This window comes from Mixophyes fleayi, chromosome 3 (assembly GCF_038048845.1).
Source record: "Mixophyes fleayi isolate aMixFle1 chromosome 3, aMixFle1.hap1, whole genome shotgun sequence".
Classification (NCBI taxonomy): domain Eukaryota; kingdom Metazoa; phylum Chordata; class Amphibia; order Anura; family Limnodynastidae; genus Mixophyes; species Mixophyes fleayi.
In genome coordinates, this window is record NC_134404.1 from 140892985 (window position 1) to 140913755 (window position 20771).

The 20771-nt window shown below is 38.7% G+C and overlaps 1 protein-coding gene across 2 annotated transcripts in view; it reads left to right on the forward strand.

Moving 5' to 3' along the window:
* The window catches only part of MYOM2 (myomesin 2), a 124854-nt gene that overhangs the window by 24076 nt on the left and 80007 nt on the right, over positions 1–20771 (forward strand). For both annotated transcript variants that reach the window (XM_075202481.1, XM_075202482.1), the window contains 9 exons: positions 1350–1545; positions 2844–3001; positions 4193–4285; positions 9357–9445; positions 11169–11216; positions 16796–16960; positions 17953–18114; positions 19639–19780; positions 20063–20262. In XM_075202481.1, coding sequence (XP_075058582.1) covers positions 1350–1545; positions 2844–3001; positions 4193–4285; positions 9357–9445; positions 11169–11216; positions 16796–16960; positions 17953–18114; positions 19639–19780; positions 20063–20262 — 1253 coding nt within the window. The remainder of the gene's footprint in view (positions 1–1349; positions 1546–2843; positions 3002–4192; positions 4286–9356; positions 9446–11168; positions 11217–16795; positions 16961–17952; positions 18115–19638; positions 19781–20062; positions 20263–20771) is intronic.

Here is a 20771-nt window from a genome sequence, read left to right on the forward strand (position 1 = left end):
GAGAGAGCAGGAGAGTCTGTGAAATGTTGTGATTCTAGTGGGCCAATCCCAATTTTTGTTGACAAAAGCCCATTTTTTATTTTTTTTCCAGACAGATTATGTGTTAGAAGCCAACACAGATTATTTAATATGAAACTTCAGTTATATTCACCTAACAAAGAATCTTAAACATTGCCAGTAGCACCATACGCTGTCTGCTTGTTTTTTTATTCACTTATGATTTTTATATAGTTCTGTACTAACAGAACATTTATTTCTCTGATAACATATAGCTTAAATTAAATTAAAGTCAGTGTTGCAACTAATAATGTACATTGTTTTAAAAGTGCTGCTTAACTGTATTTGTCCTTCTGACTAAACTTGTATTCTTCAGCTAGCAACCATGTAATATATATGTATTATTATCTTGATTTCTTTTTGCAGTTTTTCACTGACAAATTATCTGTCTCATCATTTTAAAAAAAAATAACAACTTTAATATTTTTGCAATTAAAAAATGATCATGTTAGCATATTTCATACAGTAAATACGGTAGTTGGGCTAAAAACATCTATCTATCTATCTATCTATCTATCTATCTATCTATCTATCTATCTATCTATCTATCTATCTATCAGCCCTTAGATGAGTTGTACCAGTATATGCTTTTTTCAGTAGAGGCTTCTATTTTTTTAGAGTGTAAAAATGCAACATGCTTTATTGTACCATTATGTATTGATGTGACATGCCCATTGCTAATGTAATAGCATATGCTGAAAGTACTAATGCATTGTGGCATTAGATTAGTTTGGTTACATTATTGTTAAGTACAATAATTTTGGTTGTTGCATGTTAAAATGACGTGTTGCTGTTTATATATATATATGCTGTCCTTATCATTTGTAATATATGTGCTTCATGCACTTTCTTGACTTGTTATTTATGTTGTTTATTGTAATGCTATTTTTGTATTTATATATTGATATTGATAACAGTGTTTTATTATGTCACAGTTATAGTGCTTGGCATCATTTCTGTGGCTTCCTTTAGTATTTTGATGTTTGTAGAAAGCTTTTGCTTCTTTGTTATTCTGTCCATTACCACAACCTTTTTATGTGATAACACCATTTATAATGTGCCTAGTGAATGAATTCTTTATTATTTAGACTACTAAATGTATTTATTTAATGTGCTGTGTGTTCTGCTATTTTGTGTGAAATAAGTGTCTCCTTAAAGCATGGAATTGCAAAACCATATGAAGTAGCATTTTTAATGAAGCCTTATGTAACATATTTACTAGAATGAGGCAATACATTCTATTGATTCTCTTGTTATTTCCAAAACAAGTAACTCTATATTCTTACATGTAGGACGCAGGCACAACATGCTGAGCAACATATTGAGCGCCATGCTGAGCAACACACTGAGAGACAAGCTCATCATCAGCATAGGAGCTATGACCGAAGTGTTCGCTATGCCACGGAGCTGGCCTTCTTGGAAGAAGATGTTCGTGTTGCACGGGCCTTAGCACGGGAACAGATAGATAAAGTGTCCATTCAAAGGATGGTAAAGCAAAGATTTTATCACTATATCTCCAACATGCTTGCGCAGCAATTCAAGTGACTAAAGAGAGACAAAGAACATTAGTTTAAGTGGATGCAACAGTAATGAATTATGGAATAAAATTATAAGGCACATGGCTTGCCTAACATGATTTAAAGTAGGAATTATGGGGTCAGTTTTTTTAATGGATGCAGTTTAGGTGTTTATAAGACAAAATTTTGATTATGTTACATGCTCACATACGTCAACAGACATTCAAAAACTAGCATACAAAACAAGAACCTGAACACAATCGTACTACAGTAATTACAGTGATAATAATGCACAAAGTAGATACAATTATAACTTAACATCAGGAGTCAGATAGTTTAAGGGCCAGTAGATATAAAAGCTTTATTGTCACCAATAGTGTGGCATTGTGTGTTCTGTAGCATGGCCAGCATAGCTTAGACAAACCCTAAAAATGTAAACCTTTCATATTTATGAAGAACTGTCGTAGTACACACTGAGGGACAGATGCTGAGCTGAACTTTTTCCAGTTTGCGTAGCATAAGTTCTGAAAATGTGCACTGCGTATGCCCACAAATAGAGTGCCAGTTAATGTGTGAATGAATTGGACACTTGGGCCAGTAATGGTGTATTTATTCAAATATGGCAGAGACAGACTAGCACAGAAACACATATACACCTGTTAAGAGCTGTATCGTTGCGCCTACTAGAGGGAAGGTGCAAAAACACACTGACAATGACTGTCATCAGCACAACATTTTTTTTAACTTCCTTAATTTTTTTCTTGTGCATATGACCTGGTTGTGTATATGCGTATGTGAGTATATGTATGACCAACATAAACCTAACACATATGGCACAGGTGCAGAGCTGGATGTATATTGAGATACCTCCCACTCAGCATATGGGCATCAATACACAATTTGTATGTGCTGCTTTTTTGAGCATAAATTACTCCCAACATGCATCCAACTTAGCATCAGGCCCTGAGTGTACTCTTTCTTTGTATACATGATTCCTCCTGCATTTGGCATGAACACTTGTGTGTGTGTGCTAAAGTGGAAAAAATATCTTTACATTTAGATGAGTTTAACTGCACATACAATGTGGTGAAACACATTGTTACCCGTCCACTGACATCCCCCATGTCTGCAAGGCATAGAACTCAAATTAATAAACACATTTTAGTAAAAAACATAAAGATGGAATGGCAAATGAGAGATAGGGGCATGTACTCACTTTACTCAGAAGATATGTAATCTATCCAGTGTTTGTCATATATTTTCTTCCAGGTAGAAGAAAAGCTGGCATTACAGAGACAAATCCATGAAGACTGTATAACTCGAGCTCCAGATATCTTAGTGCGTCTCAGATCGCATACTGTTTGGGAAGGGATGCCTGTAAGGCTTTTCTTCACTGTACAAGGGTATCCTACACCTATTGTACAATGGTAAGTAGGGAATAAAGAACTATTTATATTAATGATTCCTCTTAACAATAAAATGATCAATGCTACAAATAAATAATTTATATAAACTATATTCTTTTTTTGCAAATAAATAACATAATATGAAAGCAATATGTTGAAACAGTAATAATGATGAATGCTCCAAGGATTTAAAGTTTTTATTTTGCTTAACACATACACAATATATAATGATGGGTATGGTGATGGAGAAGCTGATACAGTGCCATGTGTGATGGCTGGAGACAGTTCTAGTTCTCTTGTGTGTAACTTCTGCTTATCAGAATGTAGTCTCGTGTCTTTATTCAAATATTCAAGTCTATCAGCCCTGTTCCTAACTCCTTTGCCTCTGCTATCACCTCCACTCCACTCTGTGCTGCCCTGTTTGTGTCTTCACCTTTAGGGTGTAAGCACTCAGGAGCAGGTCCCTCTCTACTTGTGTTCTCCTTCTACTATTGTATCACCCTCTGTACTCTAGTCCTGCTTCCCAAGCCTTGTTTTCTTGAGCCCAGGTCTACATTACGATGGACATTACCATCACTCTTAGTCACTGTCCTATAAATAACATAATCTGCATTATCAAGTTATCTGTGTGTAATCAGTTAATTTAGTTGGTGTCTGATCTTTGTATAACTATGTTTAATTTAATATATTATGTAATGTGTTATGGATCATTGCTGTTTGTGTATTGTATACTATTATACTGTAGTAGATTTCATGTACAGCGCTGTGGGCCTTTTGTGGCGCCTTATAAATAAAAGATAATTTTCTATGAGTTTTTTTATATTTATTTTACTCTATAGTTATAGCCTGATCTAAACCTTTGTTTCTATGCCCACTATATAGAAGAAAGGCTTGACAAGTGATTTAAATATTTATTTTCAAAATGAATCTCCTGTTTACTTTGTTTTTCACACAGTTGAAAACTTTGTATGGTTCTATAGCTGCATGTTGTAAGCATTAAATACAATCTTTGAAACGTTCTAAAAGGTGGCTATGGCTACTGTAAAATAGCAATTAGTTTAATTTAATTGTTTGTTGCATATGGAATGAAAAAGAGAGCTTACTATATGCTACACAATATCAATGCCCATGGAGACTGTATATAATTACCCTGGGTTGGATAATGATACTATTGGATGTAATTAAACTAGCATTTATTTTCATTTCCATTAGGTATAAAAATGAAACTTTGATTTGTCCAGCAAGTGATCCAGGAAAGTACAGAATTGAAAGCAAATATGGAGTGAATAGTTTGGAAATATACAGGTAAATTAATGAGTAATTAATACAGTGTTTGCACTGTATCTATGTATGGTGTTGCTATTACTTGATCGGTATTGGTGCGTTCACACAAATCATAAAGTCGTGCAATCATTTTCTTTTAAACAACTGGACATGAGCTTGTCTATTGGCAGACTGATCACATGTCTCCCTCAGGCTGTGTGTCTTGCCAAGTTATACTGTGGATATGGAAGTGAAGGGAATGTACGAGCTTTGACTACTTTCTTTCTGTCTTTTCAAATGGAATTGATTCATGGCAGCTGAAATCTCTAGCTCACAAGTAGATAAATTGGAAGCAATTTAAAGTTATGTTTTCCTGACTACCCGAGGGCAAAAGTAAAGCTAACAATGATAATTTGCAAATGATGTTAATAACAAGTGCGAATATGAACAAAACAAATTAATACAAAAATATAAAGAGTTCCATTCTAAGTTGTCTGCAAGGGTTTTCCTGCAAGTGAAGGAAACATCTATCTTTATATTAAGGACCACGGGTTTACACATAAATTCTGACTATGGCTTTTTAAATCCTGTGCAATGGGATATATTTTATACGGGAAAGGAAAAGAATATTTATAATATATGTCTATATTTATTATATATTTATTTATACGTACATATTAATATAAGTAGTGCAAACGCAGGTCTGTGATGCTCTTGTTTATAGAGGATTCTGTACTTTCGCTTCGAAAATAAGATGTAGCTTGTGGTGAAGACACATTTTAGGAGTCTTGTAAACTGTGAAACCATATAAAAATCCAGCGGATGTTTTCTTTACCTATCCTCTTCCTGTATGTTAAATATGTAAACGTTGGCTGGTCCCAGAAAACCCATATATATGCAAAGGGTCTATCTGTGCAATTTGGGACCATACAGAGATGCAAAGGTGTCTGGACTCGTTAATAGTCAGTGGATGTTAGAGGGCAGACCGCTTCTCTTACAATTTTACCTCTCAAGGTCAGGACCCCAACAAATAAAAACTAAAGTTAAAAAAATAGCGCAATGGCTCAGTGATCACATATTATACATAGACGTGATCACTGATTGGCTCCTCCTATGGTCACTGTGAGCAGCACTTCTATGTAAGATGAGTGTAGAATATATGTTGGAAAATACAGGGCTACATTGTTGAATTCATTTTAGTAAATTTAAGGAATTCTGGAAAAACAAAGCCCAAAGCAGCCTCTGGATAACTATCTGTATATACTTGATTTCACAATTTTGTTATCAATTTAAAAAAGCAGAATCTTCATTATGTATTTAAGTGATGTGATGCATTTAAATGGCTTTTATGGTAGAAACAATGGGCCATTTGTAAAGCGCTACGGAATATGTTGGCGCTTTATAAATAAATGATGATGATGATGAGTGATTAAGGAGAGCAAAGCAAAAAAAAGGAGTAAGTTTACACCTGGACAAAACCATTTTGCATTAGAGGGAAGGTAAATTTAAAATGTGGGGACAGATTTATAGTTGGGGTAATGCATGTCCTAAATCAACTTTAAATTTCAGTGTAAAAATAAAGCTATCATGTATCTGTGTGCTACATGACAAAACAGACAGTATTTTCCCTACATGCAAAATAATAAACTAATTTGCACCGCTTACATTGTAACATGGTTTTTTCCAGGAACAAATGCACTCCATTTTTGCCTTGCTCTCTTTATTGACTCAGGCCCCATATGTGTGTCTAATTATTTAATATTTTTAATAATCAAATAACACATAAAATGATATAAACTTTCAACAGTATCAGTGAATTCTTTTTTTTTGTCATAAATATAAATAGAGTGTATATTTACAGATACAATACTACATAGAGAAAATAAGAGTTATTTCTTACTTTCGATTTTTATTTTTATTTTGCAGAATATTGTACTGTGCGATATAAGAATCATTTGTGGTCATGTGTTGTGCTTCACTGACTCTTTTTAATAGTGTCTCAGAGGATGAGTGTTGCGTAAAATGTTTCTCTGCTCAGGGCTAGATAAGCACTAAATTTGTGGTTGAGTTTATGTTTGATTACACTAGAGAGTCTGTACTGTAACAAAAGCAGTGGACAGAGGAGGATACTGCCATTTAAGCTACTGGGCTAAAGAAATTGACTTTGCAAACGTTTCTGGTTCAATAAACATGTTAGACCAGGAAGTACAGTATATGAATGAAACTTATGGGTCAAAGCACTTGTTCATTTTTCTTCTTGATGCTTGAGATTATAGCGTCTCTGTACTTCTCTAGTATCTCAGCTGTTCATACCATGTCGCTGAGCTGTATGCAATTTGATCTGTTGATACTTAAAACAGCTTGGAATTTCTTGGCTGTCATCTTGACTTTACTCTAATGTTAGTGAGCTTTTTCCTAGTGACATTTGCCTATTTGTATATACTGGGTGTCCTTTGGCTACATTGGAAAATACTTAAGGTGCCAAGATGAGAGCATCACATTTAATTATAAATGCCTAAATATCTAAGCAATTCAATCCCATCAATTTATCAATCTGTTCGCTCGTATGTTTCTTAGCTGATATACTAATTGGATGTATAAGTCTCACAATTATGCTATTTGCGCTTTTAATATTTTTTAAAAAATATAACAAGATCTATGTACTAGTTTATTATGCCTTACCTTATATCTGCTACAATACACAAAAAATACTGCAGATATGGAAGTGTATATGGTTAGGATAGAGTGGGTTAGTTTTGACATTCCGATTTTTGATGGACAGTTTATATTTTTTACTGGCCAAATTTGGCGTGGCTTACCAATTATGGGAACCAGTCATAGTAAAATGGGGGCAAGCTTTTTCTTGGAATGTGAGAAGTTATCATCGTCATCATCGTCGATTATTTATAGAGCACCACAGGTTCCATTGCGCAGGACAGTCATCTTACAGCTATGACATTTGACTTACAGATATGTCATATATGAATATAATTAGGGATGTGCACCGGCCACTTTTGGTGTCTCGTGTTTTGTGTTTTGGATTCGGATTTGCTTGAGGTTTTGGGTTCGGATTTGTTTTGCAAAACACCTGACGAAAGGTTTTGGTTCAGATTTAAGGTTTTGGATTCGGATTTATTTTGAAAAAAACATAAAAAGTGTTAAAATCAAGTTTTTTGGTTTATTTTCACTCCTACGCTATTATTAACCTCAATAACATTCAATAACAATCATTTACACTAGTTCCCAGTCTATTCTGAGCACCTCACACCTCACAATATTGTTTTTAGTCCAACTGGACTTATACTGCTGAATCAGTGAACTTTGTAATATAGCAGTACCAATGGACTTATACTGCAGAATCAGTGAACTTTGTAATATTGCAGTACCAATGGACTTATACTGCAGGATTGTTTTTGGATATTTTTTTTTAATTTCTTTTTTTTATAATTATTTTTTTTATAACTTTTTTTAAATTTTTTTATAACTTGGGAATAATGGGTAAATAACAATGCCCTTAGAAGGACAGAGCACAGCACACAGCACCACTGGACTGAGCAGAACACAGCACAGCACAGCACAGCACCGCACCGCACAGCACGAGATATAGCAGGACTGAGGACCACCTAACACAACCTCCCTCTACCCTGATCAATGACCGAGTGAAGATGGCGGCGGCTAGCGGGGAATTTATAGAATACGAGTATCGCGAGATCCGACAGCGGGATTATGACTCAGAGCCTCGGTTTCAGTTTTGCAATTGGCGGGAATACCCGGATCTGGCTCGGATCGGCAACGTTCGGGTTGGCTCGGATTTCAGATATCTGAGCCCGCTCATCTCTAAATATAATAAACACACTAAAATATACTAAGATACATGAATACAATAAGCAAATGTGTTTGTCCCCAATTGTAAAACGCTACGGAATTTGCTAGTGCTGTATAAATAAATGATGATGATGACGATGATGGTGATGCCTCAGTAAACTAAACTCATGCATCAGAAGCATATATGAAATCAACAGAAGCTTATATAAAGTGAGAGTGTCCAGGGCCATGTTTATTTTGAAATAAGGCACTTTGAGAGTTTTCAGACACATAGATTCACCATGCAAGTTACAGGACACTTTTCTTTTCGGAGGATATATAAAGTACACTAGTATTTATAGCTTGAAACAATGAAAAGTAAAAGTAAAAAAAAAACCCCTTAACATATTGTATATGCAAAGAACACAATATGATATTGCTGGGAAAACAATTACTTTTATTAGTACATTTTCCTTTCTTCTTGGTAATTATACAAATCTCATATTTAAGTTGTTGAAACCTATCTTTACCATTTTGAAAATCGAGGCCTATTCTATTTTCTACACTCAAGATCCCATATCTAATTAAGCAAAATCCCTTAGGGAACTACATATATTCTTACAGAAACATCTATCAATGTTATCATCGCACATACTCATTTCATCTCAAATTCTATATTTTGTTTGTAGGACACTTTGTAAGTCACATAGCTAATGAAGTTCTGACTATTAAGGCTTACTATTCCTCCAAATTCTGGCATTGCAAGTATCCCCTTTAGGTCATAAAACAGTGTTTTTGGACAATGTCCATCTTTATAATGTATATATTTGTGCCACACAAAAATGTTTTGGCGATATCATAAGGTATCTGACATAGCTGTAAATAACCAAATCATAGCCTAACGCTGTATATGGCTCACAATATTCAGGACAAAAACATTTTTTTACTTATAGTTTGTAATCCCAAGTATAGTGCAATATTTCACTAACATTTAAACATTTTCCTTCCATGGAGTGCCACCAAGTGGCATGCTTGAGAACTGCAGCTGTTGTTCTTGCATTTCACTGTATATAAGAAAAGCACAATATAGTATTCCTACAATTTATTCAGTCTCGGAAGAGTCATGTGACTCTCAGCTTGCAGAGCATGCAATTTGACAGCTGCCTTTAGTCTGCAGATTTAGCCTTTTTGATTGATGCAGTTGTTGCAGGGGTTTTATTTGGTATTCTGGTGATATAAAGAAGTTTAAATGATACTACTTCTATATCACAAATATTAATAAAATATTCTGTTTTAATATATTCCTCAGATCTGATACTAATGATACAGCTACCTACACAGCAGTAGCAAGAAATGTGCACGGACAGTCAACTACCAATGCAGCTGTCATTGTAAAAAGTAAGTGAATATGATGGTTGAAAGACAAAACACACCTAAACTATACATAAGGATCTAAAGTAGAAGTGAATCGGTCATGCTCTGAATGAAGAATCAATTAATGTATAAAACTATTTTGCTCATAAGCATGAAAAACATCTATTCCATTCCTGGAAATGGTCCTAATTCCAGACCATAGGCACTTGTTTATTATCTAGGCCTAGTAAGAAAATATTTGACCATATTTGAGTCAAATTCCCACAAACCAAAGAAACAGCTAACATACTACATACACTAAGTTTTACAGAAGGATGAAAGAAAAATATTATCTCTAATAAAACATTGAATTGAATTCACCTTGAATAGCTGGTATTGTCTTGAGCTCCTATCAGTTGGGAATACTGACCCCTCTACAGTAAAATGTGCTCGGACCACCCTCCACAATAGTAAATAATAGAATCTCAGGTTAGGTTACAGATGTTAATAACAGTACTGTAGAGTACAGTAGGAGAAGGCTTACCAAATAGTGGCCTTCCATGGCTTTTTTGTTGTCCATAGCATCCCCAACAACCTCCATATTAGCGTAATGTTTTTAACAGTATTATTCAGCTCATAAACATATAGTTGTAAAACATATGCAACCTTTCATGTAAACACTTAGGGGGGAATTCAATGGACAGCGTAAGAATAACACGGCCACGCACACTATTACCTTTAGTCATACTTACCAACTTGCTGAAGACTTGCCCAGGAAGCCTGCCGGGGGGAGGTGGGCGTGATTCAAAAAATGTGCACCATTTTGGCCCCGCACCCATGACGTAATGACACAAACGCATCATTTGACAGTAGGGTGCGGGGCCAAACGCCGTGATTCCCGGTGAATCGCGTTTTGGACCTAATTCTGCCCATTTCACTAGGTAGTGGGCAGAATTATGCCAGATGCGGGAGATTGCCACACTCTCCCGGGAGTCCGTGAGACTCTCACAAAATTCGTTAGCCTCTTGGTCATTCCGGGAGAGTTGGCAAGTATACCTTTAGTACAATAATTTTAAGGCAGATATCTGTTTGTGGCTATCAGAGCAGCAAGCAAAAATCATTTCTACGGTAATAGTGTGTGGGACGCATTACTCTCAGGAGTAACGCTGTCAATTGAATTCCTCTCTTAGGGCATAATGCTGAACTGGCCATACATCCTTTTTTTAACATAAAATACGCAGGCACACATAAAATGTGTATGCATATGTTCATATGCAGATTTAGACGCATATTACACTGGCGACTCCTGCAGCTTAGAGAGGCGAGAGTGAAGGTGCCGGTTGAGTACATTAAAGGCGCGATCACATACTGTGGTATAATCAGAGGTGGATGCAGCCATAGATACACCTGTTAGGAGGAATATCTGTTGCTGATGCTCGACCTGCAGTGCAACTCCTCTTGCTGCTGCTGCTGATCATAAAAAGATAAAGACGTGCTCATATCCTGGACATAATTATGTCTCAGCATCAGCACCTTAGACAGAACTGCAATAGAGTAAAGAAAGAGCATTGGGTTCTGGAAAAATATTAGCAACATTTTTATTTAGTTATTTTACTTACAAATAGTTAAACAAAGAAATCAATAGAAAGTGATCATTGAAATAGTGGATTTAATTTACATTTGTTATAGTATCAGCAATAAACCATTTTTTGTAGCATTAAAATTAAGTGTGCTGATTAACATATAATATATTACATCCTTTTCACAGGGTTTCGAGGAGATGAAGAACCGCTGCATGCTGGTTACCTGCCACACTGTAAGTAAACCTGTTAGTGCCAAAGCAATTTATTCAGTAAAAAGGAAATATATTGTCTGCAGCATAATCCTAGAAACACTTGTTTCACACTTTTGTTGTATGTCTGCAAATATTACATGTATTACTTATATTTCTATAGACAATTCAAACAAAAGTATTAAAATAGCAAAACAAGCAGGTTGATGCTGATATACTGATTTACAAGTCTTTTTACCACAGCATCATACAGCATGATCAATTCCAGTACTAAAGTAATTAGATATATTATAAACTCCACCCAAATAATCACTGAGACTATCCAAAGGCAAATTAGCATAGATATCAAACTAATGTGATTTGTGTTTACATATACAATAAAGACACCTTCAATCAGTTTAACACATCTTTTGAGTATTGTGTAGCTGTCACGAATCAATGTAGAAATACTGCTGAGGAGCCATGAATAAGGTGAAAAACATACAAGTTTATTGCTGAAGAGACTGAACAGATGATGTAATAATGGTCTTGTAGAAATTACCAGGTATAAACAGTTGCAGGTAAACGGGAGGTGTGGAAAGATTCCAGGCAGCAGTACAGGGAGATGCACAGGAAAGTACCAGGTTCACAGATGAAAACAGGTCAGCAGAATGTATGTTGCGATCCCAATGCAGCATAATCACAGGAGCAAGCAGGAGGAAGAAACCACAGGGTGTAACATCAATAACCAGCCATGTGTGCTGGGAGTGACAGGTATATATAAGGGAAATGAGAACACACCCAGGTGCATGGGATAATTGGAGAAAGTGTTAACCCCTAATGCAAACATGAAAGGCAAGATAGCAGCACCTCTGGTGATCAGAGGTACTGCTGCAAATACACAGTAATAAAGTCAAAAGGCAGGAGCTGCCAGGCAAAGTAGCATGTAATGCATGACCTTGCAGGCAGATCCTGACAGTACCCCCCTCCTAGGGCCAATTCCAGACGCCCGATTACCAAAAATGTCTGAATTCATCTGAATCATAGTCCAGAATGGGGGGCCCAGCAGAAAAGTCCTCGTCAATGGGCAGAGAGGCAAAGGAGACCATGCCAGATGGAAGTTGAAACACTGCAGAACCTCCTTTCTTTTTACATCCTCCCCTTTTACGGGACTGCCTTAGAGTTGGGACCTGTGCCAACTGGGTGGATCACAAAGGCATCTCTTGACCAGGTGAGGTGGGTGGTACTGCTGATAATGCTGAGGCCCCGCAAGATGGCATTGTGGGAGGTGGTGGTGAAAACTTGTTGATCACTGCCTCAACAAATAGTTGTAAGTCAGATAGGAAGGGGTGATCAGACTCAACAAAAGGGTTTGCCCATTCCATAGCCTCTCCTCCAAAATGTAATAACAAAAACAAAACTTTCCTCTTTGGGTCACTGACAAGGCTAGGTACTGAGGGGAAATAAGAAGCACAAAACCTCAGTAGAGCACTAAATTGAAAAAGGTGCCCCCCTTAATGGTAGGTGACAGCTCAGACTTGGCACCCTTGGCAACGGATGGTTCGGACTTGGCAGCAGGCCCGGACAGGGCGGCAGACTTGGCAGCAGACCAGGACTGGGCGGCAGACTTGGCAGCAGGCTTGACAGGAGACCCGGACTGGGCGGCAAGCTTGGCAGCAGGCTTGACAGGAGACCCGGACTGGGCGGCAGTCTTGGCAGCAGGCCCGGACTGGGCGGCAGACTTGACAGCAGGCCCGGACTGGACGGCCAGCTTGGCAGGGACAGCACTGTGAGAAGCCATGGGGCAGACAGCACTTTGAGAAGCCACGGGGCAGACAGCACTTTGAGAAGCCACGGGGCAGACAGCACTTTGAGTAGCCACGGGGAAGACAGCACTTTGAGAAGCCACGGGGCAGACAGCACTTTGAGAAGCCACATACAGACAGGACCAAGTGGTAACTCGGGCTGAACCTCATGAACAGGCAACTCGGGCTGAACCGCATGAACAGGCAACTCGGGCTGAACCACCTGAACAGGCAACTGTTCTGGAGCAGGCTTTAAGGGCAGCGCCCCCTCTGGAGCAGGCTTCAAGGGCGGCGCCCCCACTGGAGCAGACTGTAGCTCAGGAACAGAGACAGCGGCTGAAGACTCAGAACTGGAGACAGCGGCCTAAGACTCGGAACTGGAGACAGCGGCTGAAGACTCGGAACTCAGGACAGCGGCTGAAGACTCGGGACTGGAGACAGCGGCTGAAGACTCAGAACTGGAGACAGCGGCTGAAGACTCGGAACTGGAGACAGCGGCTGAAGACTCGGAACTGGATATCACGGTGGCAGGAGACTCAGGTGCAGAGGCAGCGGCAGCAGACTCAGGACCGGACACAGTGGCAGCAGACTCAGGACCAGACACAGTGGCAGCAGACTCAGGACCGGACACAGTGGCAGCAAATTCAGGACCGGACACAGTGGCAGCAGACTCAGAGCTGGAGGCAGATGATGACTCCTCGGAGCAAGAGGCAGAGGCTGGGACCTCGCAGCAGGAGACAGAGGCTGGGACCTCGTAACAGGAGACAGAGGCTGGGACCTCACAACAGGAGACAGATGCTGGGACCTCACAACAGGAGACAGAGGCTGGGACCTCGCAACAGGAGACAGAGGCTGGGAACTCACAACAGGAGACAGAGGCTGGGAACTCGCAACAGGAGACAGAGGCTGGGACCTTGCAACAGGAGACAGAGGCTGGGACCTTGCAACAGGAGACAGAGGCTGGGACCTCGCAACAGGAGACAGAGGCTGGGACCTCGCAACAGGAGACAGAGGCTGGGACCTCAGGACAGGTGGCAACTGGAGCTGGCACCACAGGACAGGTGGCAACTGGAGCTGGCACCACAGGACAGGTGGCAACTGGAGCTGGCACCACAGGACAGGTGGCAACTGGAGCTGGCACTACAGGACAGGTGGCAACTGGAGCTGGCACCACAGGACAGGTGGCAACTGGAGCTGGCACCACAGGACAGGTGGCAGCTGGAGCTAGCACCACAGGACAGGTGGCAACTGGAGCTGGCACCACAGGACAGATAGCAACTGGAGCCAGCGGATTAGGCTCCATCCCAGGAAACAGATCAGGTTGTAATATAGCAACAGAAGGTGAAGTGCAGACAAATCCAGGTTCTGGAGAGGAGCACACTGAAGGCTGCTGCATAGAATGTCGTGGTCTACAGATGGGACAGTCCTGTAAGAAGTGTGCATTGCTGGCACAGTAAAGACACCACTTGTCGCTCCTCTTCGGTCAGATGGGGGCGTGGACCACCTGTGAACTGGGAATTAGTTACCCCATAGTTCTTACTAAACAGCAAATTTGTAGAAGCACAATTAGGAGTTGCTGTTTGCACAGGTTCAGCAGCAGTAAAGGTGGATTGAGACAGACCAGCAGCTTCTGTATTAGGAGAGACATAATCAGACAATCTCCTGAGAGGGTCCACAAGTAAAGCGGAAAATCTAGCAAGCTGAGAACGTAGCAAAATAATGTCCATCTGTAAAGTTTGTAGCAGTGGCAATTCCAAGATTGGTGAAACAGACATGTTGCAAAAACAAATGAAAAAAAAATTGCAGAAAAAGGTCCCAGAAAATATCTTCCACACGTCTCCTAAGCTGTTTTTTTTTCTTTGGGCTGGTTATACTGTCACGAATCAATGTAGAAATACAGCTGAGGAGCCATGAATAAGGTGAAAAACATACAAGTTTATTGCTGAAGAGACTGAACAGATGATGTAATAATGGTCTTGTAGAAATTACCAGGTATACAAAGTTGCAGGTAAACGGGAGGTGTGGAAAGATTCCAGGGAGCAAGTACAGGGAGATGCACAGGAAAGTACCAGGTTCACAGATAAAAATAAGTCAGCAGAATGTATGTTGAGATCCCAATGCAGCATAATCACAGGAGCAAGCAGGAGGAAGAAACCACAGGGTGTAACATCAATAACCAGCCATGTGTGCTGGGAGTGACAGGTATATATAAGGGAAATGAGAACACACCCAGGTGCATGGGATAATTGGAGAAAGTGTTAACCCCTAATGCAAACATGAAAGGCAAGATAGCAGCACCTCTGGTGATCAGAGGTACTTCTGCAAAAACGAACTAATAAAGTCAAAAGGCAGGAGCTGCCAGGCAAAGTAGCATGTAATGCATGACCTTGCAGGCAGATCCTGACAGTAGCACAATGGCTCTCAGGGAAAATGTCACCACATTTGAATATACTAGCATACATATAGGACCTGGGTCTGAATAACTAATAGGCTGATCAGACTGAAGCCTGGGGCGCTGGGTCTTGGGGGTGGGGGTGCAGCACCAGCACAACTGACATCTTGAGCATTGCATATTTACATTTTTTTTGCATTATATATTTTCTTTCAATATTGGTGATCGCCTATCACAATCATCTGTCTGAGTCATCAGGGCCGCCCCTGGTCCAAAGAGGCTCAGGCAGGCAGCTAACAGCAAATCTAATCCTGTTAACTGCCCTGTCAGTATTTTGGTCTCGTGAGGATACCACATCTCGCATGAGCAGACTAAGTAGACAGGCCGCACCCATACTGACGGGGCAGCTTACAGCATTGCACATACTGACGGCTGCCTGTCAAGGAGAAAGGTGTGTATATATATGCAAGGCTCCTCTGAACAGCAGTAGTGAAGGATTTGTTTTACCTTATTTAAATAATAATAATAATAATAATATATATGCAGTGGTCGAAGAGGGCTGGTATGAGGTGCAATGCCATACCGCCATTTCTATTTTCTTCATTGTAAAACTATTTAAAATTTGACCACTGTATATGTATGTATGCTTCTCTCTCTCTCTCTCTCTCTCTCTCTCTCTCTCTCTATATATATATATATATATATATATATATATAGAGAGAGAGAGAGAGAGAGAGAGAGAGAGAAAGAAAGAGAGCGAGAGAAAGAGAGAGAGTGAGAGAGAGACACACACAAACATAACCTAGGGCGGCTGGAAACCTTAATCAGGGCCTGTATTGGACTGCCATATTATGCAGTCCACAGTGCCCAACAATATATATCTTCAACTGACCACTAGATAATGCTACGAGGACCAGCAGACAAATTTCTATCTGACCAGTACACCATTTTACAACTATACAATGATGTCATTGAACCAAAAACAGACCTAATTTCACAAGTACACAACGCCATTTGCCTGGTAACACCCCTCATGTGTCCAGTCTACAGTACTACACCACTTGTTCAGTAATTGGACCTTATTTGGACTGGATACAATGCTGCACCGTTTGACTAGTAAACTGGTCCAGTTATTTAGCTGTGGCCAAAGAAGAAACAAATACAGACAGAGCATGCTTTCTTTAGTCTTTTGGAACAATATGACTTACCCATAATTATGGTGTACTGGACAGTGCCTTAATAACCATACCTCCTCCATTCTATTTCAATGCTAGCCGCTTGCTATATTGTTGGTGGTAGATGGCTCCATTCATAAAAGAAATATGCAAACATTTTGATCATGTAAATTGTATAAGATTACATATATATCGCTAGTTTAGGTTCTTTAGTTCTTTTTATTAAAAATATTGACTTTCATATAATTGCAGTACCTCTGACAGCAGCAATTGCTTTCACAAATATTGAAGTTAAGTTTCTGGAAACTTTTGGTGTGACATTTGGAGTTGAAGGTGAAACAGTTACTTTGTCATGTTCTGTACTTTTAACTCCTGACCTCAGCAGACTGCGGCCACAGGCAGAGTGGTACAGAGATGGTGAGTGACTTTTCATTCAAATAACATATTAAGTGTTTATGGTTATTAGCATCGTGGTAGCACAAAAAGTTATATAAGCAAACAAAACATCACAAAAACTCACATAGCACAAGGAGAACTGAAATGTGTGGATAACAAATAAATGAAGTATACAAGGAAGTAATTTATAAAAGATTAAAATATATTCTGGTATTTAAAACTAATATAAATCAAGCTTTTAATGTTACAGTTTACAATATTTATATTCTGCATAGCTAATGCAATTAAACAAGTGTTTACTTTAATAATAGGTACCAAGAATATGATGTGGTATATACAGTATATGCATTACAATCAAGGCATGCTATTTTCCATTTACCCCTGCCGGTGTCTCACAGGGGACTGATAAGTGTACATGCAGGTCTTTTAAAATTAGATTAGTTGTCAGTAGTGAACCATCAGGTGGAGCTGTTTTCACAAAGGCCCATCATTGGTCACCTCCAACAAGCTGGACTAAGTTCAGTTCTCCTAGACTGAGGGGCTTACGGACCCAGCAGCAGGCAGAGATGGCTGTGGAAATCCTTATATGGGGTAACAGATAGTATGCTTATACCCCAATATTGTTAGATGCTTTTATGGAATTTTCCTGTGTTTTTTCTAGAGGTAACCTGCACTCTCCCTTACCAATATCATGTGTCAAGGAAAGCATTTTAAAGACATATGAATGCATGTGTCCATCTTTATTCCTTTTCTCACTAGTGTGTTGTACTGCATGGTCTCCATCATGAGATTCCTGAGAGTGACCCTTTATGTTTATGAAGCCTTGGGGTGGTGGGGTAGGGGTCCCTTATGCACTGTACAGGAGGAATTGAGTATTAATACCAGGGAGACATATTTTATAGGGCAGGATAATCTTGCTAAGACTGTTTGCTTTCCCCTTTCCACATTTCATTCTGAACATAAGCATGAAGAGAATAACACTTTAGTTGTTTACAATTGGATTTCCATTTCAGATGTATTGGTGAAAGAATCCAAGTGGCACCAGCTGCATTTTGGAGAGGGACACGCATCCCTCACACTGACACATATGAATAAGGATGATGAAGGATTGTACACTGTAAGAATGGTCACTAGAGGCGGTGTCAATCAGCACAGTGGATTTCTCTTTGTAGCTGGTATTTAATATTTTTTCGTGTTAGAAGAACATTATTTAGATGATGATTTTTAGGACAGTGATAATTGTACATTATGAAACAGTTTAGCACCTCTCTCCCAACAGTGTCTTGTGGTACAATAATACTATTACAATATTGAACATGGGAGTAATAAAACTAATTTTTCTCTGATAGATGCCAATTATTATTATTATTTTTATTATTATTATTATTAGTAGCCTATATTTATATTGTGCCACCATATTACCTAACATGCTAAAGAAAAAATGTATCATTCACATCAGTCTCTGGTCCAATAGTGCTTACATAGAGGTTTATTTTATCAGGCAGCAATGCTAACCATTGTGCCACCATGCCACCACTAAAAATGTTCTTTGGTTGATTGTGCTGTTACACCCCATAAGCCCAGACTGTAAATCTGGACCATTACATTCTTATTTTAAACTTAGTTTATGTAATTGCTTAATATGTAATGATGAAATCCAGGGCCGTCTTTCCGACTGGGCACGATGGGCAGGTGCCCGGTGGCCCAGTCGGACAAGGGGGCCTGAGGCAGGGACTCCTGTAAAGACAAAAAAATCTAAAAAAAACCCCCAAAAACTTACCTTTTCTGGTAATATATATATATATATATATATATATATATATATATATATATATATATATATATATATATATATATTTATATATATATATATATATATATATATATATATATATATATATATATATATATATATGGGCCCCGGTGCACTGCTTTGCCCGGGGGCCCATTATGTTGTTAAGATGGCCCTGATGAAATCCACATACTGTTGATATCTATCGATAGATCAATAATACAATTAAATAAGCCTATAATGATGCAAACTGAGGCAACTTTCTCAGACAGCAGGTTTTGAGAGTACAGCTAAATTTAGGGAATTAAGTACAAAATGGCAGTTGTCTTGCTGCAAAATAAAAAGTTACAGTAGTAGCCTCTACCTTGTTCGTAGATTTCATTGTTATTAATATAACACTATTTGTACTGTACACTATACAAGTACACAGGTTAATGTTGAATATTTCAATGGATTAGAAGGGTGCATATTTAGCTGCCATCCTTCTTTACTCTACTCTCTGAACAAGGTCAGTAGACACACAGTGCTTGACACTTTATGGATTAAACCTCACTCTTCATTGAAGACCTATGAGTTTCACAGGCCTTCTCCTTGCAGTTCTCTCTCCCCCTCCTGCCCTTGCAGTTCTCTGTTCTATCTACTCCCCCCTACAGTTCTCACCCCCCCCCTGCAGTTCTTCAGACCTCACTTTTTATTATTATTATTATTACTATTATTATTATTATTATTATTATTATTATTAATAATAATAATAATAATAATAATAATAATTATCATAGATGTATCTGCAGTTCTTTCTCCTCACTCCCATCCCCTGTAGATTGCTGTATTTCCCCCCTCCTAATCCCTGCTGCTCCCCCCTCCCCAAACACTTTTTTATTTACATTTTTTTCTACTTTCTTTGCAGATGCTGCAGCTTTGGTGGTCGGGTCACCAGGTGCTCCAATGGATGTGGAGTGCTATGATGCTAACAAAGATTATGTGATTGTGACATGGAAGCCACCTAACACTGCCAGTGAGGCTCCAGTCATCGGATACTTTGTTGATAAGTAAGTATCTGGAATTAACATTTATCTTCTGGATTCTTTCTCTTTCAACCACTTTTCTATATTCTCCAGCTTAACCTACAACTTAAATAACGCTGGCAATTATTGCCAGTATAGCACTCTACATCTATAAACCAGTGAGTCACCAATAGTAATCTCTATAAATTCTTTACTGTATATTGATATATATTGGTAGTAATAATTTTCTCAACAACCCTATGATGGCTGGTTGAACACAACTTTAAAATATACTTTTGAAAACATCTGTAATACTTTTCCCAACAGGTGTGAGGTGGGTACTGAGAATTGGATCCAGTGCAATGACGCTCCTGTTAAGATCTGCAAATATCCTGTCACTGGTCTGTTTGAAGGACGATCTTATCTATTTCGTGTCCGAGCAGTTAACAAAGCTGGTATCAGCAGACCATCCAGGGTCTCTATAGCAGTTGCGGCTTTGGATCCTGCTGATCTGTCACGTTTGCAAAGTAGGTGCATCCCACTATATCGTGTTATTTTTTGTATGTTTTTATGTTGTATCCTGCAACATTTAATATCTTACATTGTGGCTGATAACAGCTTACTATATAGTTAGCACTTTTTTGTTATCTTAAAATTATTTAAAAATGAAAACTCAGTAAAAGTAAATTAGAAACCAGAAAATATGCAGAGGGTACATTATGCTTTATATTTGGGCTGTGGGGTCACATAACTACTTGTTGTGGAAGGAGCTTGAATTGTTATTAGCAGAGGGAATTTGGTGAATTAAAGAGCCCAGACCTCACTGCCATAGAGAAGAATTGGTTAAATGTTGTCCAGTAGCTTTAGAAATAGTTTTACTGAATTAGGTTGATTAGTTACTTCCTTATTGCATGAAAGGCTCCCAGTATTTATTATAGCTAGTTTAAAACTTCCTGGTGCCCTTATTATTAGGCCTAGGTAGGTATAGTTCAGGGTGTATTCAATCTCTTGGATTATCATTAAGAACTTGAAGTTT